The 24012-nt window shown below is 38.3% G+C and overlaps 2 protein-coding genes across 2 annotated transcripts in view; both read left to right on the top strand.

Annotated features, from left to right (window-relative positions):
• LOC137290201 (serine/threonine-protein kinase RIO1-like) overlaps positions 1-24012 on the top strand; it is a 97428-nt gene that overhangs the window by 39868 nt on the left and 33548 nt on the right. The window lies entirely within an intron of this gene.
• Positions 4208-22695, top strand: LOC137290202 (peroxisomal biogenesis factor 3-like). The gene is made up of 13 exons (XM_067820926.1): positions 4208-4389; positions 6758-6842; positions 9848-9894; positions 10692-10773; positions 11489-11532; positions 11825-11946; positions 14241-14322; positions 14861-14915; positions 16466-16622; positions 17275-17342; positions 18178-18279; positions 19299-19398; positions 19708-22695. The coding sequence occupies exons 1-13, from the start codon at positions 4317-4319 to the stop codon at positions 19789-19791; spliced, it is 1101 nt and encodes a 366-aa protein (XP_067677027.1). The 5' UTR covers positions 4208-4316; the 3' UTR covers positions 19792-22695.

Below are 24012 nucleotides of genomic sequence, written 5' to 3'. Positions count from 1 at the left end.
CTGTCGGGGTTTAAGGGCCGCACAGACGGACGTTAAGGAATGTAATAATAGCATGGTTTGTTTTTCCATTCTGCGAAGAAAGTCGGTAAGACATACAATTGTACATATTTCAGACAAAAACGACGATTTCACAACTTTTCAGATCTAGCGTTACCTTGACACTCAAATAAAAACGGGGACAGTGGTGTAGTCTAGTGGGTAAAGCGCTCGCTCGTGACGTCGAAGAACCGGGTTCAGTTGCTCACAGTGGGTACAATATGTGTAAAGCTCATTTCTAGTGTCCCCCGCAGTGATATTGCTGGAATGTTGCCAATAGCGGTTTAAAAAAACTGCTAAACTACACACTCATTAATGACGCCAAGTATATGTTTTTAAGTTTAAGTTTATTACGCACAGAATAAAGCAGGACCCGTGGGCATTACGAAAAAGTAAGGATGTTTTCACATACGCATTTCCCTTGAGAAAACATCCTTATCAAACTTTATCCGAAGATATACTTCAGATGTCATTTCAATATTTGGTATTCACTGATGAAAATCACTGTTGCACTCTTACACAGCAAAAATAAGCTGGTTTCCGGAACACTGAAACCGAGAAGAAACGTCATGGAAACCAACATTTCCAGTTGGTTTCCAGGGAGTTTCCTATAGTTTCATTGTGGTTTCCATGCAACTGAAACTGCACCATTTCAGGATGGTTTCCAGTTCGTTTCATTACCCACTCCTCCAAGCGGGATCCAGTTGGTTTCCATGTACGAGTTTATTGTAAGTTTCAACCTGGTTTCCATGTATGAGTTTATTGCAGGTTTCAACCTGGTTTCCATGTATGAGTTTACTGTAGGTTTCAACCTGGTTTCCATGTATGAGTTTATTGCAGGTTTCAACCTGGTTTCCGTGTTGTAGTTTCCAACCTAGTTTCCATGAACTGAAACTTGCTCGTGTCGTCCCTTTACCCGGTCCTCCGGAAAAGATGTTGTTTCATATCTCACATTTAGCAAATCAGGTATTTTATACAATTGCATAATGGTAAAAGGCTTCAGGATGACAAACAACAGAATAAAACAAAAATTCATTAAAAGTTTATTTATATTCAACAATGTGTTTGTAAACAAACAATATTCAGAATATTCAAGTTAGTAAATGAAACAAAAGCAAGGGAATAATTAGCAGTGAGTACAGAATATTTTTCTTAAACACACTGTAGACCAGCCCATATCACTTGGCTTCCTAATTTGAAAAATGTTAGCTCTTTCCCCAAGAGAGGAAGAACTGTGTGCTTCTTCTCCTCCGGCCAGGCAATCGTTTCACAGCCTTCCTGCTTTCCAGCTTCTGAAATTTAGAAAACAAACTATCAGTACAAACAAGCATTCGTCTACGATATCCATGGCTAGAGAAAAGAAAACTGTCAAACATTGCTCGAGGTGAAATACACTGAACCCCCATGTCCGATAAGCGAAGAGATCAAAAAGTATAAACTGAGCATTTGACATCAAAAGTTTCAATCGCAGAACAGCTTATTGATATATGATAGAATGCAAAGACATGAAGAAATTCGCCTTTGAAAGCCATAATTTGTTTTCTGAATGTTACTTACAATGCACATTATGAGTATAGAACTACGATTTATCCGTTATTGTGAAAAGACATGTTTTCTTAACCAATAATGTGGAGTCAATCAGACAGACAAGCTATGAATATGGGGTCACAAGCATACGCTGCAGCATAATGTGCTCCGTAATATTTAAAACTTTTTAAGCTGTATTTACTTTTGTTGTCTTGTTCATCTAAGCAATGATACGAATCTACTATTCCTTCCCCAGGCACATTCAGATTGAATTATAACACCTAAAGCTAAGTTTCAGTCAGGAATGGAAACCAACACATGACCATAGCTTCGTATCAGTTTCCATCACCGGAGCTTAGAGTATCCATTATGGATTCTATTTGGAAACTAGGTCACCCAGTTTTACTGAATGGATACCAACTGGATGTCAGGATGGTAAACAATTACACATTTTATGTTACTTAGTTCAAAACAGCGCAATGGAAACCAACATGAAACTACATTTTCTACTTTTATGTTGGTTTCCATTTCGTGAGATCTGAGAGTTGCAAATTCCAGGTATGGAAACCAACAAGAAACCCCCGAACTTAGTTTCATTCTGGTTTCCATTTACAGAAATACCAAAATCACATTTCCAAAATGGAATCTAGTTGGAAACTCAGTTAGTGAGTTTCAGGGAATGGAAACCAACTGGATTCCGCAATTACCCGCATTACGGATGGTTTCCAGGTTTCTGGAAACCAAGTCATTTTTGTAGTGTTAAATACACGTATTGTCACCCGTTTAAACAACAATGGTTTGCAGTATATGGAACTTCATCAAAAGACACTGACGGAAATTTGTTTTCAGGGGATTTGTATTTGGAGGTGGGTTGAGTCCACAGGAGCGTATACGTGAGTGACGATCGGCGTCTAAAATTAGATCTGCTGTTTTTTGCTGTTATTCCCGTGTGTTTTCATCAATGTATAATATACCAGCAAGTTACAACGCCACAATGACTATTTTGCACGTTGGGGAAACCTACCGATCTACCTATAAGTGGCTGAACGGGATATTATTGGCATTTTTGGTACTCACTGATGAAAATCAACAGGAGTGATACTGGCAGCCGACAGTTCGCCTTGCTCACGCAATGCACGTGCCCAGCATGTGCTACTCGTGTCCTGCACGTGCGTTGCCCGCACTACCCGTCTTGCGAGGAACACACGGTTCATACCGCGAAACAAGCTACTTCTGTACAGCGATCCTTCGTAGCCTAGTGGTTAAAACCGCCGTGGTAGTAAGCGAAGGGTTACGTGTTCGATACTGGGTGTCGTCATGCATTACATGCTGTAAAAAGTTGTGATTCAGGTCATGTTTTACAATCGTATTGAGAGAAGACAAACCAAAGACATATCAGTCTTCAAATCAAATAAAAATTCAAAGTTCGGGGGCAGAGGGGCCATATTGGAGAAATCTCCTAGGGTGAGAAGGACGATGTTTGAAACTAATGTCCCTTCATCGACGGGACCCGTGAAGGTCCCGGGGTAGAATAGGCCTTCAGCAACCCATGCTTGCCGTAAAAGGCGACTAACGGGATCGGGTGGTCAGACTCGGTGACTTGGTTGACACATGTCATCGGTTCCCAATTGCGCAGATCAATGCTCATGTTGTTGATCACTGGATTGTCTGGTTCAGACTCGATTATTTACAGACCGCCGCCATATAGCTGTAATATTGCTGAGTGCGGCGTAAAACTAAACTCACTCACACTCACTCACTTCATCGGCGGGCATTGGGATCTGACTAGAAATATTGTCTCAGTGAGTTTAGTTTTACGCCGCAGTCAGCAATGTTCAGCAATCGGTTCCCAATTGCGCAGATCGATGCTCATGTTGTTGATCACTGGATTGTCTGGTCCAGACTCGATTATTTACAGACCGCCGCCATATAGCTGTAATATTGCTGAGTGCGGCGTAAAACTAAACTCACTCACTCACTTCATCGACGGGCATTGGGATCTGACAAGAAATATTGTCTCAGTGAGTTTAGTTTTACGCCGCACTCAGCAATGTTCTAGCTATATGACAACGGTCTGTAAATAATAGAGTCTGGACCAGACAATCCATTGATCAATAACATGAGCTTCGACCAGCGCAAATGGGAACTGATATGACATGTGTCAACCAAGTCAGCGAGCCTGACCAACCGATACCGTTAGTCGCCTCTTACGACAAACATGGGTTACTGAAGGCCAATATTCTAACCCGGCCCTTCGTAGGTCTCTATAAAAACAACATATTCATGAAACGGAATGCGAAATTTTAACAAGCTACTCTTCACTGATCTTTCATAATAGACATGCGGTTGAAACGTTCCAATCCCAACATTGGCTCATTGTGTGAAACCCATTTCAGATGTCGATCCCAAGTGGTGATGTTGCAGGACACAGTGCTAATAGCGGCCTAAAACAACACTCGCTCACCCGGTGTTGAAGACCCTAGCAACATAAGTGCGTTGTAAAAGCGAGTGAGACAGTTTAGTTCTGTGTCTCATTTAAGAATATCACAGCGAGGGACACCAGAATAAACAGACACGCAACAGGTTAGCTTAATTGCTTGGCTGCAACGAGGAATTAAGTAAATGTTAGAGTTATCTCCCCTTGCAACGTTTTCCCAGACGTGAGGTAGAAATATATCACAACACAGTCAGATCATGGTTTAGAAGTGATGCACACTTAAATACACGTATTGTCATCCGTTTAAACAAAGACAATGTTTTGCAGTATATGGAACTTCATCAAAAGACACCGGCGGAAATTTGTTTTCACGGGATTTATATTTGGAGGTGGGTTGAGTCCACAGGAGCGTGCACGTGTCTTGTGAGTGACGATCGGCGTCTAAAATTAGATCTAGCCGGATAGGGCAGTGCGCTCAAATGGCAAGTGGTTGTCAACAACTAGGTCGTGTCATTTCATTCCCCACTGTTTTTATGTTATTCCCCTGTGTGTTCATCAACATATAATAAACCAACAGATTACAACGTGACAAGCCACAATGACGATTTTGTCATCTACCGTCAGACCCCAGTTTTCAAGAACAGCAGATTCAAACGTCTTAATGAATTTGCAGTAACTATCTGTTACCTGCTAAAAGTAAACATATATTTTAAGAGAATGTATGTTTGTTTGCTTGCTTTCGGGTAAAATATTTGGGTCTTCTGATTTGAAGACTGATTAATTCTAGAACATGAGATGTAAGAAGGTAATGATAGAAAATTATTAACATCAGTGAAGTGATGGGTTTGAACATATATCTAAGGTACGATTATGTATCGTGTATGGAGATTTCAAGATCAACAGACACTTTGATAATCTTGGACTTAAGATTGTCATGATGGAACCATGGTTTTATCCATATGCTTTTCACAATTACCGAGGCGTTTACGCTTGTCACGCTAAAACTTTGGCTCATTTTCCCACATAGGTACAATGAGTGAAGCCCATTTCTAGTGGCCTTTGCCATGAGCTTGAACATTGCTAAAAGCAACGTAAACATCTGCTCAGTCCAATTACCCAGGTGTCTAATAAGCAGAAGAGTTAAAAATTGATAGCAAAGCATGATGTGGCCATTATAGCTTAGAGCTGGGTTTTGTTACCATGGTTACCTGAACACCTGGGTTGGGTTAATAATTTGCGCTACTCCACTTCAGAAAAATTCCCAGACCTGTATAAGCATGTAACTTATCACATGTACCTGATGCTTTGATACCTTACGTAAATTACAGTTAATATTCATTCTTCTGTGATGAATATGAGTATATCAAAATGTATTTATTCTGTATAGGGTTCTTCATTGTTGGGTGGCCTAGTGGTTAGTTAAAGTGTTGCTCGTCACACTGAAGATCCAGGTTTGATTCCCCAAATTGGTACAATGTGTAAAATCCATTTCTGGTGTCCCCTTGCCTTGATATTGCTGGAATATTGCTAAATACAGTGTAAAACTAAACTAAACTAAACTCCCTCGCTCCCTCATTGACTGGCGCATTTGGCTAGTGTGTTGGTCTTAACCAATCAAAGCTTGTAAGTTCACTAACCATGTTGACAATGATGAGGCAAAACATCTTGCTTCATTTGAACAATTTTAATTCATCCTGCAGCAGTAACCAGTTCAGTCAAAAATAATTTTGAGTAATCTTTTCAGTGTGCTGTGTTAAAATTTGACATGAAATCATGTTAACTTTTGATCTTTCAGTACTTCAAATTTCTTATTACACACTTTCAGTTTTATGTTTTATAGTTTTACTGTCTGTTCAATCTCCTCTTGTGAGGGGCCATGACTTCTAGTGGTGAAAGTCAATATGATTATTTTAGTAAATGTTTCTTCATGGGTCTGTAACACCGATTAGTCTGTATATTTTCTTTCAGAAATTGGAAGTATTTGTGCATATTCCAGGGATGAGAAATTTCCGCGGATCCGCGGAAATCCGCGTTTTTTTACATCCCCAGGGTCATTTTTCTGAAACGTCTAAATATATATACAGTGTTAATATTGATTTTAGAAGCCATATTTAGTGTGTAAAATGCCAAAATCCCAGGAGCTTCCGGGGGGCTTCGCCCCCCTGGGCCCCCGACCAGGCTCCGCCCTGGACCTGGCTGGGGGCCGGTGGCCCCAAGACCCCTGACTACTTTTCAGCTGTAAATGAAAATTTCCATTCTCATCCCTGATATTCCTTCATTTTTGTACCGACATGCTTAGACTTGCACCATATTCTGTCCCTATCAGTTCTCCAGAGCAGTTAGTAGAGATTGCACTTTACATTGAACATGCTTGTGATAGCTTGACTTTCATGATGCAGGTTTCCTTCATAGCAGAGGCAGTGTAAATGCTCTAATTATTTATGTGCTACCCCTTTGTGTCCAGTAGGTGCCTTAAATTTTCTCTTAAAATGTCGTTACTTCTTTGTAAATGTTGTGCAGTCTAAATGTACATTGTGTCATGGTCAGTGAAAATGTGATTTGTGTAAAAACATGCACTCCATATCTTTAATAATATTATGTAAAACATGATGGATCTTAGAAATATTTGGTGTAGATTAATGTACAACCTCATACAACAAAGTGCAGATTGATGTTGTTGCATTTGGTTGAGTGTATCTGACAATATTTTGCTTGAGAAGGATTTGATATCATGCCTATGTTTTTGATATTTTTCAGGTGGCTGGCTTGTCTACAAGTATTTACAAAAACGGTTACGTGAGTTCCGAGATGGTGAAGATAAAGAGTATATGGCATTTGCACGGTATGTCATTAATGGTCACCATTCCTGACAGTGTCGATTACATCCACTGAGTCTTCATTGCATTAACCATAAAAAATGTGTATGTAATACTAACAGTCCCCTGTTTTTTTTGTGTAAGGCTCAAGTTAAGAACTATTGACATGAAAATTTTGTTTCACTAAACAAAATTAGACTGCACCCTGGCCTCATAATTTTCTTAAAGTTCAAACAAAGGCTGATTGGCTGACAACAGTGTCACTTTAAATTGAACCTATATCATGCCTTTTCAATGACTTTTTTAAGACACTATCCACCTGGTTTGAAAATAATTTTAATTTTACAGATAAAAAAATTATTAAGAGTGGGAATATGTTTTGACAATACTCTGAGGACAACATTTGCCATTTGGTACATAGCAGCTCAGTGACAAATAAATGTTGGAGGCTGAAACAAAATCAAATTTTATTCAGGACACTGTTTGGAATTTGCAAGAAAAGTAGTCCCTATTATTCAGTCAACTTGATTAACCAATCTGTGAAGATCTTTGATGGAATTGATTATTAGCACTTGATGTTTGTTGTAAGAGACAATTGATGGGATTGGGTGGTAACTCAGTGTTTTAATTAGCTCTAGATGTCATTGTACTCCATTTGTAAAGGGGGTGGTGGTTGTTCCTCACGCTGAAGACATGGATTCGATTCGCCACATGCAGAGCATGTGAAGCCCATTTCTGGTGCCTCTCACTCTGATATTGCTGGAATATTGCTGAAAGTGGTGTTAGAATGTGTTAGAACTCAACTCAATTTGAGTGGATTGATACTGAACACGCCAAACATTTTTCTGACCCAGATCTCATAGTTTACAGGCTTGTTTGATACAGCCGGAATATTGCTTGGTGTGACTTTGAACAATAAACAGACAAATAACATTTGTTTTCAAAGGTAGTGCGACCATGGCAGCTCATAAATGTCATGGCACGTTGTATGCTCAGTTGGGTCATTGACTTGATAATGTGTTCATATCATGAACAGTTTGCAAAATAGTTTGCAAATTTTGCTGTCTAGGTGGGCTAGCTATTCCTGAAAGTTACTAGCCCTCAAAAAAATTCACTAGCCTGAAATTTGAATGTTGAAGCTATGCAAAAAATTAAGATATAGATGAAGATATGATACAGTACCCATGAGAGGGGTTTCATCATTAAGCTGCTAATTGGATTGAACATTTTTATCAGGCCATAATCATGCATGATTTATGTGTATTTTGCTGTAACAAGTCGGCAAGAGTGATATCTTTACGAGATGATCACATGAATATTCACTAGGCCAGTGACTATGGAGATTTACTGGCCCAACTGGATTGCTACTAGCCTCAGGGTAGCAGGCCAGTGACTCTTTTTGCACACTGATCATGAGTTTCAGTATAGACGTTTTATCATTGTTCTGTAGTCATTCTAAAATTGATAAGACAGCCAGGAGAATGTGAGGATCTACTTGTGTGTATAAACATCATCATATTTTGTGTGACCTTGAAGATCTCCATTAGCATTGGGCTTCAGCAACCCTTGCTTGTCATAACTAACAGGGCCAGGTGGTTAGGTTCGCTGTCTTTGCTGACACATGTCATTATATTCCAGTTTCATTAATCCATGCTCATGCTGTTGATCATTGGATTGTGTGGTCCAGAGTTGATTATTTACAGACCACTGCCTTGTAGCTGGAATATTATCTTAAACACCAACCAAACCAAACCAAAAAAGTATGGCGTGTTAGTATTAATGTTGGGAATTGGTTGAAATCTCACAATTGATGATTCATTCATTACTATAGAACAATCATAAAAAAATTGGTTCATGTCATATTTCAGATTGTTATTTTAGATAAAACATGATGCAACTTACTACTTTAAAGTGATGAACAATATATCATGAACATATACTTCATGGAGTCTTCAAGAAATATTCAGTCATGACTTTTCAGTTAGTGAAGTGAGTTTTGTAAGAATTTAACAAGTTTTCAGGCCCTGACAACTTCAAAGATATGTTCCATGGCCAAGTATTTCAAGAACAAAAACAGTAGTTCCAAAATCGGTTGTGTTTGATTTTGAAAAAACGTGATTGATTACTTGGTCATTTGGTCACTTTGATATTTCAACTAATCGGAAGACTACTAGTCAGTACTGTCCCTATGCTATTAGGTTTCTCATAAGAAGTAAACGTCAACAGCCTGTATGCATTCGATTTCCCACCTTTATTAATGGTGATGGAGGTGACAGCTGTGAAAACTGAATAACACTGAAATGTCATCTGAGGAAGACAGACTACAGAAATTCAGGATGGGATGTGTTTCATTGTTCAGCTGTGTACTGATGTTATTGTCGTGTGTTCATGCATGTTTTTCAATAAATTCCAACAATTGTCTTCACTCTGTTGGATGTATCTCATTTACATGATTCAACAGTACTTAAATTAAATTATGTATGGTGTGTATAAATGTTTTGCTTCCCAAATACACCTACAAACAAAAAGTAAGGGAACTCGCTAAAATTTGGTAATCATATATATACTTAAACAAGCTAAGGACACTTATACTGTAAGGTAAATGCAACTTTTTGTGTGTTTAATGGGCTCTTTAAACGACATGTTAGAGCATTCAGTGAAGCAACTCATTCAATATCTGTTGAGTTTGAGTGAAATGAAACTTTGTCAAAAACAGAGAAAAACAGGGGTTTTGAAACACACTAGCACAATGTTCAATTGCCCAAACACAACAGTCTAGTGCATGTGGAAGAGAGGTAGAAATGTAGGTGACCTCACCACATTAACGTTTATAGATGACAGTCAAATTTTTTCAAAAATGTATAGTCGATTCTAAAAGAAATGCTTATCACTGAACACTGTGATACACTTTGATGTTGAATGATGAGATTTATGTTTTCCTGTTAGGACATGCAAAGAAAACAACCTTAAACTGAACACAAAAATGATCTTTGTTAATAACTGTCATTAAGTACATACATCCTTATTTCAGACGACAACACCACTTTGATAGCAACCAAAGGACATGCAATATGACAGGTCAGTATTTAGCAAAAAAGTCAGTCTCACAGGCCTTATTTCGTCTTCTTGACCTGGAGGATTTGATTCTTTAAACAAAAGAATGATTGTAAACTTTGTCTGAGTTTTGGATATTTTTTAAGCTATGTGTGTGAAGGATAATCAAACTGACTACAGCATGTGGAAAAAGTCTGTGGGCAGATACTGTTTCAGTGCCTGTTTCTTCCATATATGTATATTTGTTTTCAAGAAGTATGTAACACCTGTAAGACTTTTTCTGATACAAATGTAAGTGTTAAAATGAACCAAGCCTAGTTCTACTATGTTTCACATGGGATAATTTTCAAATTGATTTGTAATGGTCAGTTGTTCAAATATTGTGAGAGCCGGTTCATAAGTAATTAACCCATGAAGATCTTGATTAGAATTTGTCGTCATCAACCCATGTTTGTAAGAAGACTAACTGGATCGGGTGGTCAGACTCACTGACTTGATTTTCTCATGTCATATTGAAATTGCCACATTGATGGTCTTGCAGTTCATCACTGGATTGTCTGGTTATAACATTAGGCTCAGAAGTAACTAGGCTCCATATTTGAGCCTCCATTTAGCACAGCCATTGCCATCATTTAATGTGTTTGCTGTGGGTTACCCAGACTAATACTTAGTCTCTGAATATATGTATATTTGATGGTACCAAATGAATTCATTTACGGCTTTGGCATTGCAGAGAGGAATTGGCAGTACGAAAAAGAAATTGTGGTTCAGGGACTGTGAGACAGGCTATGAGTTACCAAACTTACGCATTTGTTTTTCAGTGTTGTCAATGGTGCCAAACGTTCGGGAGATGGTAGTGAAAGTTTTCAATACTGAGAAACACACTGCTGCTCTGAAATCAAAGTAAGTTCTACATCATTATAGCTCTCCAACATGTTAACATTGAAGCTTGTCTACATGTAGATATATGCTGGTATTTCTGCTTGTTTAGACTTGCATGTTTCATGGGGTCTTAGTTTGCCAGTGTGCCACATCTGCCTGTTTTTATTGCCTTCTCGATTCCATCATTCTCAAGATGTCTCCCAATGCCATTCCCTGGCACAATTTATATCACCTCTTCAGACATAACTTCACAAATAAAGCTGTAACATCTCATGCATGCGATGACACTTTGATTGTCTCTGAATTTCAGTCAGATTTTCAATATGGCCTCCTCTTCAGCCATGTTGTAAAACCAGTTCATCATCTTTATGGTTTGGGAGTGTAGCATAGTCTAGTGGTTAAAGCATCATGTGAAAGGGTTTGATTTCCCATATAGGTACAATGTAGGAAACAATGGTGCCTAATTTTGCTGGAATATTGCTAAAAGCACCATAAAACCTCATTCACGTACTCACTCATTATGGTTTTCCAAATATCCCTGTTTCTAGATTTGTTAACACCCCATGGCTTTGTGTAGGGTTTCGTCAAAGGTGTTAGCATTCAAGACAAGCATGAATGAAGTTTTCCTTACACAATAAGAAGACACACAGTGATATAACAAATAGATGTTACAATGAGGATATCACTTTTTCCTGGAATACCTGTCTCTGTTTGTATTTTCATCTTCCATTTTCAGTCCTTCGAATAAGTTTGAACTGTGGGAAGAATTGAAGATTATGAGTAAGTGTATGCTTTCTAGTACTAAAAGATGGATAAAATAATAGGTCAAATCTTTCAGCAAACAGCAACATTTCTTTGTTAGTGTCCACATTTTCAGAAAAATGTTAAAATAATCTTTTAATATCTCTGTGTGTAGTAAGTTTAAGTAATTTTAAGAATGCAAAATATTATTTGATGTGGATTTTGTTTTTTTCAATTTCAACCATCTATGGAGGAAAAGGAATAAAATTATTTTGTAAATCAATAACACAATTCGTACCAACTGAAGATTTATTAATTCCTTCTTTTTCAGGTTTATCCCGGTCAATCCTATCTGTGTATGGATGTTGTATAATGAGTCTACTGCTACGTGTTAAACTAAATGTGATTGGTGGATATATATACCTCGACAGTGCAAAGATCAAGGACACAACAGTAAGTAACAGAATCATTTATTCATGAGGGTTGAAGTGGGGCAGCGGTTGCTGAACTGCCTTTTACAGCTGTAGTGTGGAGTCATTTGTTTGAACCCATGTCCCTTATTGATACTTGGCCTACTGGTATTAAGGATGTCATTGTGTGATGAGATAGATGTGTTTTATTGTCATGGTTTAATTTACTTATTTAGGTTATTGAAATGTGAAGCCTTTATTTTAACTTGCACCAATTACAAGCAGGAAAACAAGATCAAATGTTTCTTTACTCACGCTTACTTTTTGACACCTTAATCTCTTGAAGAACTTAATGCCTGTAAGCTTTATGAACAGTAATATGTCGGTAATCATTTTATTACATGTAATTGTCATGCATTCTTGGACTTGATGTCATTTAATATTTGATGCTTCAAGAATGTATGCGCTTGTCACTAGTTAGTTTTCAAACGATGAGATGACCAGTGAAGGTCCTGGGGTAGAATAGGCCTTCAGCAACCCATGCTTTGCCAGAAAAGGTGACTATGCTTGTTGTAAGAGGTGAATAACGGGATCGGGTGGTCAGGCTTGCTGACTCTGTTGACATATGTCATCGGTTCCCAATTGCGCAGATCGATGCTCAGGTTGTTGTTCACTGGATTCTCTGGTCCAGACTCGTTTATTTACACACACCCGCCATATAGCTAGAATATTGCTGAGTGTGGTGTAAAACTAAACTCAATCACTCACTTGAAGCAATGAGACATTAATTACTGTGAAATCTTGACATGCTCATCAGAGATGTGAGATTCTTTGATAACACACAATAAGGCAGGTCAGTCGTGCATGCTGAAGAGATGCACTGGCGTCTCTTGTCACAAACACTCCGGTCCTGTGTGGACTTTGGGGACGTGGAGAGTGCCAGATCAACAACTGGAGAGGTGTTTCAGGGTCGGCATTCACCAGACAGAATGTCAGGCAGTATAAGCACCAGACAGAATGTCAGGCAGTATAAGCAACAGACAGAAAGTTGAGCAGTGTAAGCACCTCACAGAATATCAGGCAGGATAAGCACCAGACAGAATGTCAGGCAGTATAAGCACCAGACAGAATGTCAGACAGTATAAGCAACAGACAGAAAGTTGAGCAGTGTAAGCACCTCACAGAATATCAGGCAGGATAAGCACCAGACAGAATGTCAGGCAGTATAAGTACCAGACAGAATATCAGGCAGTAAAAGCAGCAGACAGAAAGTTGAGCAGTGTAAGCACCTCACAGAATATCAGGCAGGATAAGCACCAGACAGAATGTCAGGCAGTATAAGTACCAGACAGAATATCAGGCAGTAAAAGCCCTGTTTTAAGTATCGGAATTTGAGATATGGTGTTAAAATTAAGTAATGAATGAATTACTTGCAGTGAGGTAAACTGAAACATGTGCAAAAGCAAATGTACTAAAACCATGACATGGTGGTCACTGTTAATTCATTTAATGCCACAACAATCATAAAAGAACAACATTATTCGTTGGCTTAAGGCATTCTCAAGACCAGTCACATTTAGTGTTAGATAAATGGGAGGGTTGATCTATGGAAGTTACAGTTTGATTGACCATGAACTATACAGTGAGTGAGTGAGTGAGTTTAGTTTTACGCCGCACTCAGCAATATTACAGCTATATGGCGGCGGTCTGTAAATAATCGAGTCTGGACCAGACAATCCAGTTATCAACAACATGAGCATCGATCTGCGCAAATGGGAACCGATGACATGTGTCAACCAAGTCAGCGAGTCTGACCACCCGATCCCGTTAGTCGCCTCTTATGACAAGCTGAGTCACCTTTTATGGCAAGCATGGGTTGCTGAAGGCCTATTCTACCCCGGGACCTTCATGGGTCTTGTGAACTATACAGACATCATCTAGTTACCACAATTGTAAATTATTTTCGAAATATTTCCCAGAGTCAATCACATTGTCAAATATATGCCCTTGGAAAATGTATTGGTGCACAGGTCCAGCCATAAAATAAAGTTGTAAGCTCGCCATTTAACTAGCATGCAGTGGGCCACCGGGCAGATGCTATTTCATACACTGTCTCTAGTTTTTCTGGTCCAGACAATAATTGGAAGGCCAGCATGATATCCCTTGGTTATTGGATTTGTAGAAGAACACCCAGCACTGTTTTTATTACTATTCCATGACAGAATATTTCACGTTCATGATAATTATGATCTACAGTTCTTTAACTTCTTTTGAGCAGTGTTTATGCTACAGTGTTAAACAGTACTCAGTTCTGATCAAGACATCATGTTTCGTCAGGTGACTGAGGATTCTGGAAGCCAGATCCCCCAGTCTGTACAGGAGAAGTACCTCTCCCTCATCAAACACTTCATCAGTGAAGGTGGGTATCTGTCAGAGGGGAAAGGTTGGAAATGGCTTCATTTGAGGGTTGCTCATGAAATTAGATGAAATGTTGTAGTATTTGTATTTTATAATTGTCCATAATATCTGTTGATTTTAAATTAAGTCACAACTGATGCATATTGCAGAGTTTTGATTGGACGTTCTTCATTAAACTAAACAAGCTGAAATGATCTTGTTGACAGGCAATTTTGAACAAACTCACTTGACACAAGTTCTACAAACTCTACAAGCTGCCAGACACGGTCACCCATCCAAGGACTCTGTGATTAATGATACTTAACTTTACCTGATTTGTGAACTGTGGTGGTTTATGCACAAAACCGCACACAAACTGATATGACCTTAGGAGCTGTTAATAGATGGCCTGTCCTTGACTGTCCTTAGTATATGACAATGCTAGGAGATAAAATAAGAGATTAGTGATAATCGCTATCTTTTCACCTCCCTTCCCCAATCTTAAGTCTTCAAATCTCTGATCATATTGGAAACGTGAAAAAAGATATGTATCATTTCAGGTTTGCCTGATTTAGCAACAATAGTAGAACAAGCTGTGAAGAGAGAGTTTAGTAGGTAAGTTAATATCAGTTTACACATGAAACGGCCATGGAACTAAAGCATGTTCAGCTTCATTTAGAGATGGTAAAACATGGATTCACAGTTCAATAAATGATTGTTGGCATGTTTTGTCACAGCATTAAATATCTCTGTATCCTTATCAGATGTTTTGGTTTTTATGTCTGTTTTTAGATTCAAACCATCACTTTGTTATTAAAACTTGCTTCAGTATCTCACAGACATGGGCCCCATTTAAAAAAACTATCATGACTGGTGTACCTCCTATACTTTGACATAGGCTTAAGACGATTGATATGATAGCTTTGTGAAATTGGGGCCACGGCCAGGGCCTAGATTTTTGAAGCTGTCTTATCGCTAAGAAAGTCGTATGTTAATGTTAAAGTTCACATGCAACAAAAAAAATCAAACATAATTAGAACACAGTTATCACTTGTTCATGATATATAAGATGCACTGGTGATTGTGAAAAAACAAATAAACAAAATTGTGAGCATGTAATCACAAATCAAAAGTGCAGACTTTTGTACATAGGCTTACCTTCCTCGAAACAAAGTAGCTCGATACGAAACCCAGTCAGGGCCGGTGGGTGTGCACTCATGTGTAACGACACCTTGTCATTGGCCTCTGGTTCAGTTGCCTGTGTGTGCTTAGTCGGCTCTTTGTTTATGGCTTATAAGCCTAATAGGTGTTAATTTCAAATTACTGTAATTGATGTTGTGCATTGCATGTTGTCATTAGCAGATAGATAGGCAGACATATAGGTGTCAATAAACCAAACATTGAGTTTTCTCTGTGATAGAATTTGCTTATCACGATCGACATGTTTTTTTTTATGCAGTGAGTAGATCATTTACTTGTTTGTGCACACAACGAAGATTGGACTACTGCTCACAACCTCATACTTCGGGCAGACATACCGTTTCAAGCTCCTCAAACCTATTCACTGCGCATGCATTATGATTGCAGTGAAGTATAGCTGTTGAAACCACTTAAGTGAATCGTTTGAACTTTGATTTTGCTGGCTTTTTTTCATCACGTTTTTTTTTTTCAACTTGAATTGGCATTTTTTATATTTGGCATTTAAATGCTTAATGAAAGGCATCAGAATCTGCAAAGTTGTGTTTTACGTTGCTTGTGACCTTTAATGTATGGCACTTAAAGCGTATCTTAGTGGTAAGAGAGCTTCGGCAGTCTAGACCCTGGACCTCATTTCACTGTGGTCTTGTAAGTCTAAGATCTCGTAAATTTTCTCGTAGCATTCGCTCTGTCGATACTGTAACATAGAGTTACGAATGCTAGTTACGAAAAAAGTTACAAGGTCTTAAGCTGACAAGAGGTTTGTGAACCGGGGCTCAGGACGATATGAAAAGTGATGTATAAAATATTATCTGAAATGTATATTTTGTTCAATTTTGGTCAGATACAAAAATGAATGAAAATAGCCTAAGCAACTTCCTTTTATCCTCACGTTATCACTGATCATGTGTCAGAAAATGGTACAAATGTGTTTCTTTAAGATTTTGGTTTTGTGTTGGTTTTTCTAGTGTATCACTGAAGGAGCGGATGTCCTATTCCAACATGCAATCACTTGTGACACACATACGAGAGCGTGTGGAGTGTGGCAATGTAGGACTTGCTTCAACCATTCCGACAATGCCGCTATCACAATACATGCTGCCAGCAGAACAAGTGCCTGATTTTGTAAGTCCTGCTGTCATCATCCTGTTTCACAACATCTGTCAACATTCTAGATTGGCTTAACTCCTTAGTGATCAGCGGGCTGTTCGATGTTCCATTTATTTTAGTATTGTCTTCACAATTTTTGAAACAGCAAATTTATATATTCATGTATTGTTGCAAAGTTGAAACTTGAAAATGATGCACAATAAACTGAAATATGTGTCAAATATGTGATAATAATGTCACATGCACATGTGGCTATAAAAGTGTGGCTGATTAAATATTGTAGTTCATTTTCGTCTGTCATTCTTGGCATGTTCCCTATCAATATCAATGACAGATTGAAGCATTAAATGGAAAACATTAAGTTTTGTCGTTTACATTTTGATAGTATATGGGCAGATATTATGCTTTGTTATGAGCATGTTAAGGTTTTCCAGCTTTGTTATTGATGTACATTATTTTTCAGCTTGAAGTTTTCGCAATCACTGTTTATTTGGCACAATTATTGATAAAGAATTATTGAAACTTTAGCCAACTATATACGACATGTCTTTCAAAACTATCTGTTGTGGATCGGATATGTTCAAGGAAACAGTGTCAGTAAATGAATGTTTTGATTTCAATGACAACAACGTCAAACAGTATTCATGACGTGTAATTTATCTTTCAGGTGCTAGTCAGTCAAGAGGACATTGTGTATGAGAAGCTTGTCACGGAAACAAGGGATGTGTTAGAGAGGTAAATATGAAAACACTTCAACTCAGATCACTTGCTGATAGTATAATGACCAATTTTCCTTGAGAAGATTTTTTCTCGTCCTTGTTCTTGTCATGGTGATGGTTGGGTAGCCTAGTGGTTAAAGTGTTTGCTCGTCACGCCAAAGACCTGGGTTGATTCCCCATGTGGGTACAATGTGTGAAGCCCGTTTCTGATGTTCCCTACAGTGATATTGCTGGAATATTGCTATAAAGGGCATAAATCTTAACTTACTCACTTACCCATCATGTTGGTGGAGTAAATGGTTGTGTACTCTGGTACACTGATGACAGAGTTGTGTCCCTTAGACAGGACCACAGAGTTGTGTCCCTTAGATAGGGCATGAACGAACTACTAGTCTTCTCTTCATCTGAATAGTACCTCTGTTGGCAATAGTTTTGGACTACTAAGAATCGGGTAACAAATCACTATCTGGTGACTATCAAGAAATCTCTTTAGTTTTGTTTCTGCTTGCTGTGTGCCTCCAATATTGGTACAGGATTGGGTCATAATCAACTTGCTGACTTTGTTGACACATCATCGCATGCCAATTGTGTAGATGGTCATGCTGTTTATCACTGGGTTGTCTGGTCCAGACTCAGTTATTTACAGACAGCAGCCATATAGCTGGAATATTGCTGTTGATAAAGAAGCTTAAGTCACAAATACTATGATCAGTGAATGTTGATATAAAACAAAATTAATCACTGACGTGTAAACAGTTATGGATAAGCAGAGGTAAAGTAGAGTATATACGTCCTAACATGCAAAGAATTGGATGGAAGATTTCTGATCTCTAACATATTTCCTATTTCAGTACGGACTTCCACACTGTTCTGCAGACATGTCTGGACCGTGGGTTCGCTCGTCTGCTGGATGGAGTAGCAGAACATTATAAACGTCAAATGTCTTCAGAAAGGTATGTAGTGAGAGAAATTTGTATGTTTTTGTACATCAACAGGGGCCAGTTGTGGAATGGTTAAAGTTAACTCATATAAATGGTATTCATCACTTGGACTATAGAATTCCATGGTCATAGGTTTGAAACCATGCTCACCCGTGATTATATATCTCCATTGTTAGCACGATGCTCATTGGTCAACAGTGGTGTGGAATACTTTATGAAGCAGTATTACACCCAACATGTTGACTAAGGCTGATGGTTTGAGGATATTGGCATCATGCTTTCTGAACCACACAGCTGTTTTGTTTCTAATTCAAAATAATTACTGATTTTTTAGATACATTTATGTTCGATCATGCTGAAGACACATGCTAACATAGACTATTGTAAGCTTACAAATAATTATTATATATTCCTATCACTTGAATCATTTGAGATATTTATTTATTTACATAGTACTCTGAGTGTAAATAGATTCTTAGGAATGGAATCATCAGTCTGTGCCAGTGAACACTTTAACCACTAGGCTACCCCTCCACCCTGCTGCAGATCAGAAAGCACTGGTACAGAATTACACTTTTATTGCCTCATGAACAGTCGGAGTAGTATATTCCCCAGGGAGCAGATAATGAAGATCATGTTAGGTGATCCTTTGACTGAGTTAATATCTCAAGAGATATCTCAAGAACTGATTGCTAGATTTTATTCATAGCTTTATCTAATGATGGCTTAGGGCCCAGTTGATTTTTAGTGGGCATCACATCATTTTCAAGGTAACACTGACACGTTGAAGGTTTCAGCATGTTTAGATATCTTAATATCTTATCTGAAGAACCAGTCGTTGGATTCTCTTCATATTTGACATCAAGCTTCATCTACAGATGGTGTAGGGCCCAATTGATTTTGGTGACCTTCACATCATTTTCACGATCACTGCGACACCTTGAAGGTTTCAGCATGAAGTTTGATTTGATAATTTGCATTAGGGGATCATGTCATTAAAGTGACAGTGCTTGTTGTTATTTTTATGTCAGCAGTCTTTATGAGGTCGTCATTCCTGTAGCTAAGCTTATCCCAGTCATCAGCAGCCTGGTCTTCCGAATCTGCAGCGATGCTCCCAACCCGTTCATACAGGTAAATACATCCTTCCTTTGTCCATACTCCCTGTGTTTATTGTAGCTGGATTGTTGGGACAGATACATCAATCAGTGTTTGTATAGTCAAGGCTTATTTACAAATTGCTAACACACTATTGGAATATTGATGAGTTTTGTGTTAAACAACAAGCCAATCAAGCCAATCACACCTCTGATTGTAAATACCAAATCTGTGCCGTGATTTTGTTTCTTGGATTGTTAGTTGTAAGTATCCTCTCCTCCACAGTGATGTTGGGGAAGAGTGCGTACAGTAGCATCATTGTCACTTGCTGTTTGTCTTTATCAGGAGCAGCTCCTGCTTGATGAGGTGAAGACGTTTTCTGCCAATGTGTACGAGGCGTTCAGTCAGGACAGCGCTGCTCCAACATGAACAGACGGCGATGTAGCAGCATCATTCCAGGAACACAGAATCCCGAGGATTCTTTGAATAACACTGCTGTCACATTGCTTCCATTCAAGTCTGTGTAACCCAAAGAAATGTTACAGGTGTATTAATAGTCTATAAGAGTCTAACACTGATGTGTAGGGCTGAAACGATTCAGTTCGATTCATCGAAAATCAAATCTGAGACCCTAGTTTTGATTTGCGATAACCATTACCACGATTGTAATTATTTGAATACCTATTTAAGTTATTTCCACACAACCAATTTTGACTCCAACTTAGGCAGTTTTGAGCGCACATATTAGGCAAAATGTAATTGGTTGATGCCAGGCTATTTATCCACTGAGAATTGTTGTTAGTAAACATAGCTAATCTGACAATGGACTTCACACTAGAAAAACAACTCTGAGAGTTAAATGAAATCAGATCTTATTACTTGTATGAAGAATCAAATTAAAAATGATCAAATCAAGGGTCCAGTATCGAAAATCGAATGGAATAGAGGTCTGTGTGAATCGTTGCAGACATACTGTTGTGTTGAAGTTGAAGGGACCAATGTCAGTATGAGTTATCCCACATTTGACAGCCGCAAACTGTTGATGAAAGAGGAATATGCTGGGACCAATCCTTTACCATGAGACAATCACAGTTCCACACCTCAAAGACTGCCACAACAGTGTTCGACTCTGTTTGTACTTAGGATGGACATATGATCACATTTTATGGGCTTCAGTATACTTCTCCATCGCCAAGTATAAATGCTAGGGTGGACTGGTGTGGGTTCTGACCTGGCTGGGGCAGTGGTTAGAGCATTCGATCCTCGTGCTGAATAACTGGGATCAATTCCCCACATGGGCACAATGTTTGAAGCCCATTTTTGGTGCTCTCTTCAGGGATATTGCTGGAATTTTGCTAAATGTGGTGTAAAACTAAGCTTATTCTGACTGGGTATCAACAGGACAACCCAGAACAGCAGTGACTGTTGTTTAGTGACAGTAATCCCATATTTCATAAAAAAAGCAGTATAAAGAATGTTGTCAGCTTATCTACAGGTTACACTTGTCAAACTATTTTCCTGGTGGTAAGAAAATCATATTGTATCACTTTGCTTGAATGATAGGAGAACACAACTTTGTCAAATTTCCAACTAAACATAACTGGACAAAATTTTGTACCGTTTCAGTTTTAATTTGTTTTTGCTAGGGATGGTAAGTCACAGTTATTAGCATTGTTTCTGGCTGCTAGCTTTCCTTCTGACTGTTACATGTTTGAAAAAGATGATACTCCAGCCAACTTCAATGTATGCATGACCAGATTGTTTCAAACGTGTCTGTGAATACAATACTTTGAAATACCATGTGTATTAATCTGTGATGAATCGAATCAGTGTATTCAAGTACATGAAGAATTGACCATTGATGATGGAGAAATGTACATTGAAGACTATGGAGTGTTGATGAATACTTCAATATACCTGCATGGATGATGGAGGAATGTCGTGTGAAGCACAGTGAAGTACTATGAAGTAGTGGTATATATGTATGATTGTTATAATGAGGTTGAGATAAGGACAACTTCATGTGAGTCTGTTCTTATATTTACAGAGAGAATAAATTCATTATTCATGAACCTGGTTCAGAAACCACATCACGTGTTGCTGAGTGAAGAGGGATGCTTACGTAGGTGTGAGAGGTTTTGTAGCTGCCTAGAATTTGAACTTGAAATACGTTTTGCAAGACAGTCAACTCTTTTTCATGGTTTTGAAGAAAATAGATGATTGATTGATTGTTGCAGAACAATGTTCTTTCTTAACTCTATATTATTATAATGTTTTACTCAGTATCTCTGAGTACATTTAAGTACAGTTTATTTAAGGACAGTCTTTTTAAGTACAGTTTATTTAAGAGATTATTCTTGGGGTTATGAGACTTCCTTCAAGTATTGTCACAATAGAAATTCATCTGAGATAAAGAACTCATTCTGATATTTGAAACCCCTTCTGAAATTCTCAGATTCTCAAATTTGGTTGTTCTACAGACCCTAAAGGACTCATATCACATACCTTGTCCTTTTTCTATGGAACATTATAAGCTGTTAACTGGTCATGAGTGGACCATGGGTTGAGATACCCTTGCATGAAGGGAACATAGACAAACACTGAGGGTACCTCAACCCATGGTCCCCTCGTGACAAGCGAACAACATATTTATCTTACTGAACAACTCAATGTTAATTTTGAACTGTTTGAAGCGTGGGTATCAGATCGTACACTTCAACCAACCTGTGTGAATTAAACGATTCAAACCTTGCATCTTGGCGTTTTTTCTCGCACGGTATTGTCTTAGTAAAGTCACCGTGATGTAATTCCCCTTTTTACTACTCACAAGGACTAGATTTGAACATTTTGTCAAAATTTATCTATTGGAAAGAGAATCAAATGTTTTCATAGCCATCGCTAAATTTTGCAGATAACAAAAGAAAAACAGATTTAGAGTTATCTCCCTTCCCTTTCCATTCGCAAGACATCAGTAGTTTATGTGCATCATGCATCATTTAATGTTATTCGAGATAAAAATGTAACTACCATGAAGTACCGAATGAGTTGCTCTTGGCAGCAGGTTATTTTGCAATGCATCTCGCTTGTACACAGGGTACATAGAACAGGAGTGCTCAGTGTCATTTATGTGTGAGGAAAGATAAATGCTGTTATTTGCTTAAGTATATTGTTGCCATGATTTTATCCAATCTGATGTTTGGGACTGTATGAGATTGGAAACATGGAAAAGTCAAGGCATCATGGGATTGTACTACATTTATTGTAAATGCAGACCAGTGAGGGAATTGTATACATTTTTATGGATCACTTAAAGAATAAATGATATGTTATTTGTTTTGTGTATTTTATGTAACATCAGATGAAATATGGTGTATTAGGTGGTGACTTCAGGAGAATTTATGAAGATTCACTGTCAAACTATCATGCCTGTTATGTATGAAGATCGGGCTGAAGTGGGGTTGCGATGGTCAAGACAGGACTTGCTCCATATATCTAGTCATGCCTTGTGCTGGCAGTGGTATCAGCAAGTGGTACAATATACCACAATACTAAAATTGCTGTCACAATATATTGCCAAAGTATTGTGCAGTTGAGCTGCGATACAGTAGAAATCCTGATATAAGGGTGATGATACCATAACTATCAAGATACTTACATCTGTTATTCTTACTATGAAATTGCTTAAGATGAAACTGAAACCAGTTTTAAAATTCCGTCAAATTCCGCTAGCATTGTTTAATGTTCATTCAGAAATGAGGTAATCATGTTTAATCAGGGACTTTGTGAATGTTAATAGTATGCGAGCGCAATCTAAGTAAACTTCGTGTCAGTACTTTTCATTACACTCCACTACTGAGTCCGACACGACCTCCAACTAGGTTTCATTAGACTCAGTAGTGGAGTGTAACAAAAAGTACTGAAACTAAGTTCACTTAGACTGCATGTCTGACACAATTTGTGCTGCAAGAATTTCTGAGAAAATGTTTACTTATGAAGGGAAAATAAGTATTTATTATCTTTCTTGACAAATATGATTCGTCAGTATTCTAAGTTCAGCACTGGATATTGTGGCCCAAGTAACATATCAAGATATTGAACGATGTAAGACTTGGTGTCGATTCACTGTATCGGCAGTCCATGGATTCATGCATCGATGTGTATGCGTCACACCACTGCTCTTGCTGAAAGTCATTCGTTTGCTTGGAAAGATCTGTTTGACTGGTAATAATATTTCTGTCTTGAAAAAGAAACAACATTCACTCATAGGAAGCAATCCCCCGTGACACAGGGATGAAAGAACATGACAGGCTGGGAAACAACAAGTACCATATTTTAACATGTTTGGATTACACTGTCAAGGATCGAACCACTGACCTTCTGCTCCTATGGAAGACACTCCATCCCCATGCAGAACCAGTCAGTATATTCAAAGAAACTGGTGTGGTGCGGTAGCCTAGTGGCTCAAGTGTTCCATTCCCCACTTGTGTGAGTCTGTGGCCGTGATATTGCTGCAATATTGCTAAAAGTGGCATAAAACCAAACTCACCCCTCACTCTCGCAAAGACACTGAAGAAACGAAAAACAAGACAATAGTCAAGTATATTACTTTAGTACACTATATCAATCATACTCCTATAATTAATGTGATTC

Source organism: Haliotis asinina, chromosome 7 (assembly GCF_037392515.1).
Source record: "Haliotis asinina isolate JCU_RB_2024 chromosome 7, JCU_Hal_asi_v2, whole genome shotgun sequence".
In the NCBI taxonomy this organism is placed as follows: Eukaryota; Metazoa; Mollusca; class Gastropoda; order Lepetellida; family Haliotidae; genus Haliotis; species Haliotis asinina.
This window is presented reverse-complemented; position numbering and strand designations above follow the sequence as displayed.

What these genes read in the sequence shown, in the direction of transcription:
- LOC137290202 (XM_067820926.1), top strand. Translation starts at nt 4,317, where the DNA reads ATGTTTTGCAGTATATGGAACTTCATCAAAAGACACCGGCGGAAATTT. An exon ending in CACGGGATTTATATTTGGAG is followed by an intron (nt 4,390 to 6,757) that starts GTGGGTTGAGTC and finishes GATATTTTTCAG; the next exon opens with GTGGCTGGCTTGTCTACAAG. An exon ending in ACAAGGGATGTGTTAGAGAG is followed by an intron (nt 17,343 to 18,177) that starts GTAAATATGAAA and finishes TTCCTATTTCAG; the next exon opens with TACGGACTTCCACACTGTTC.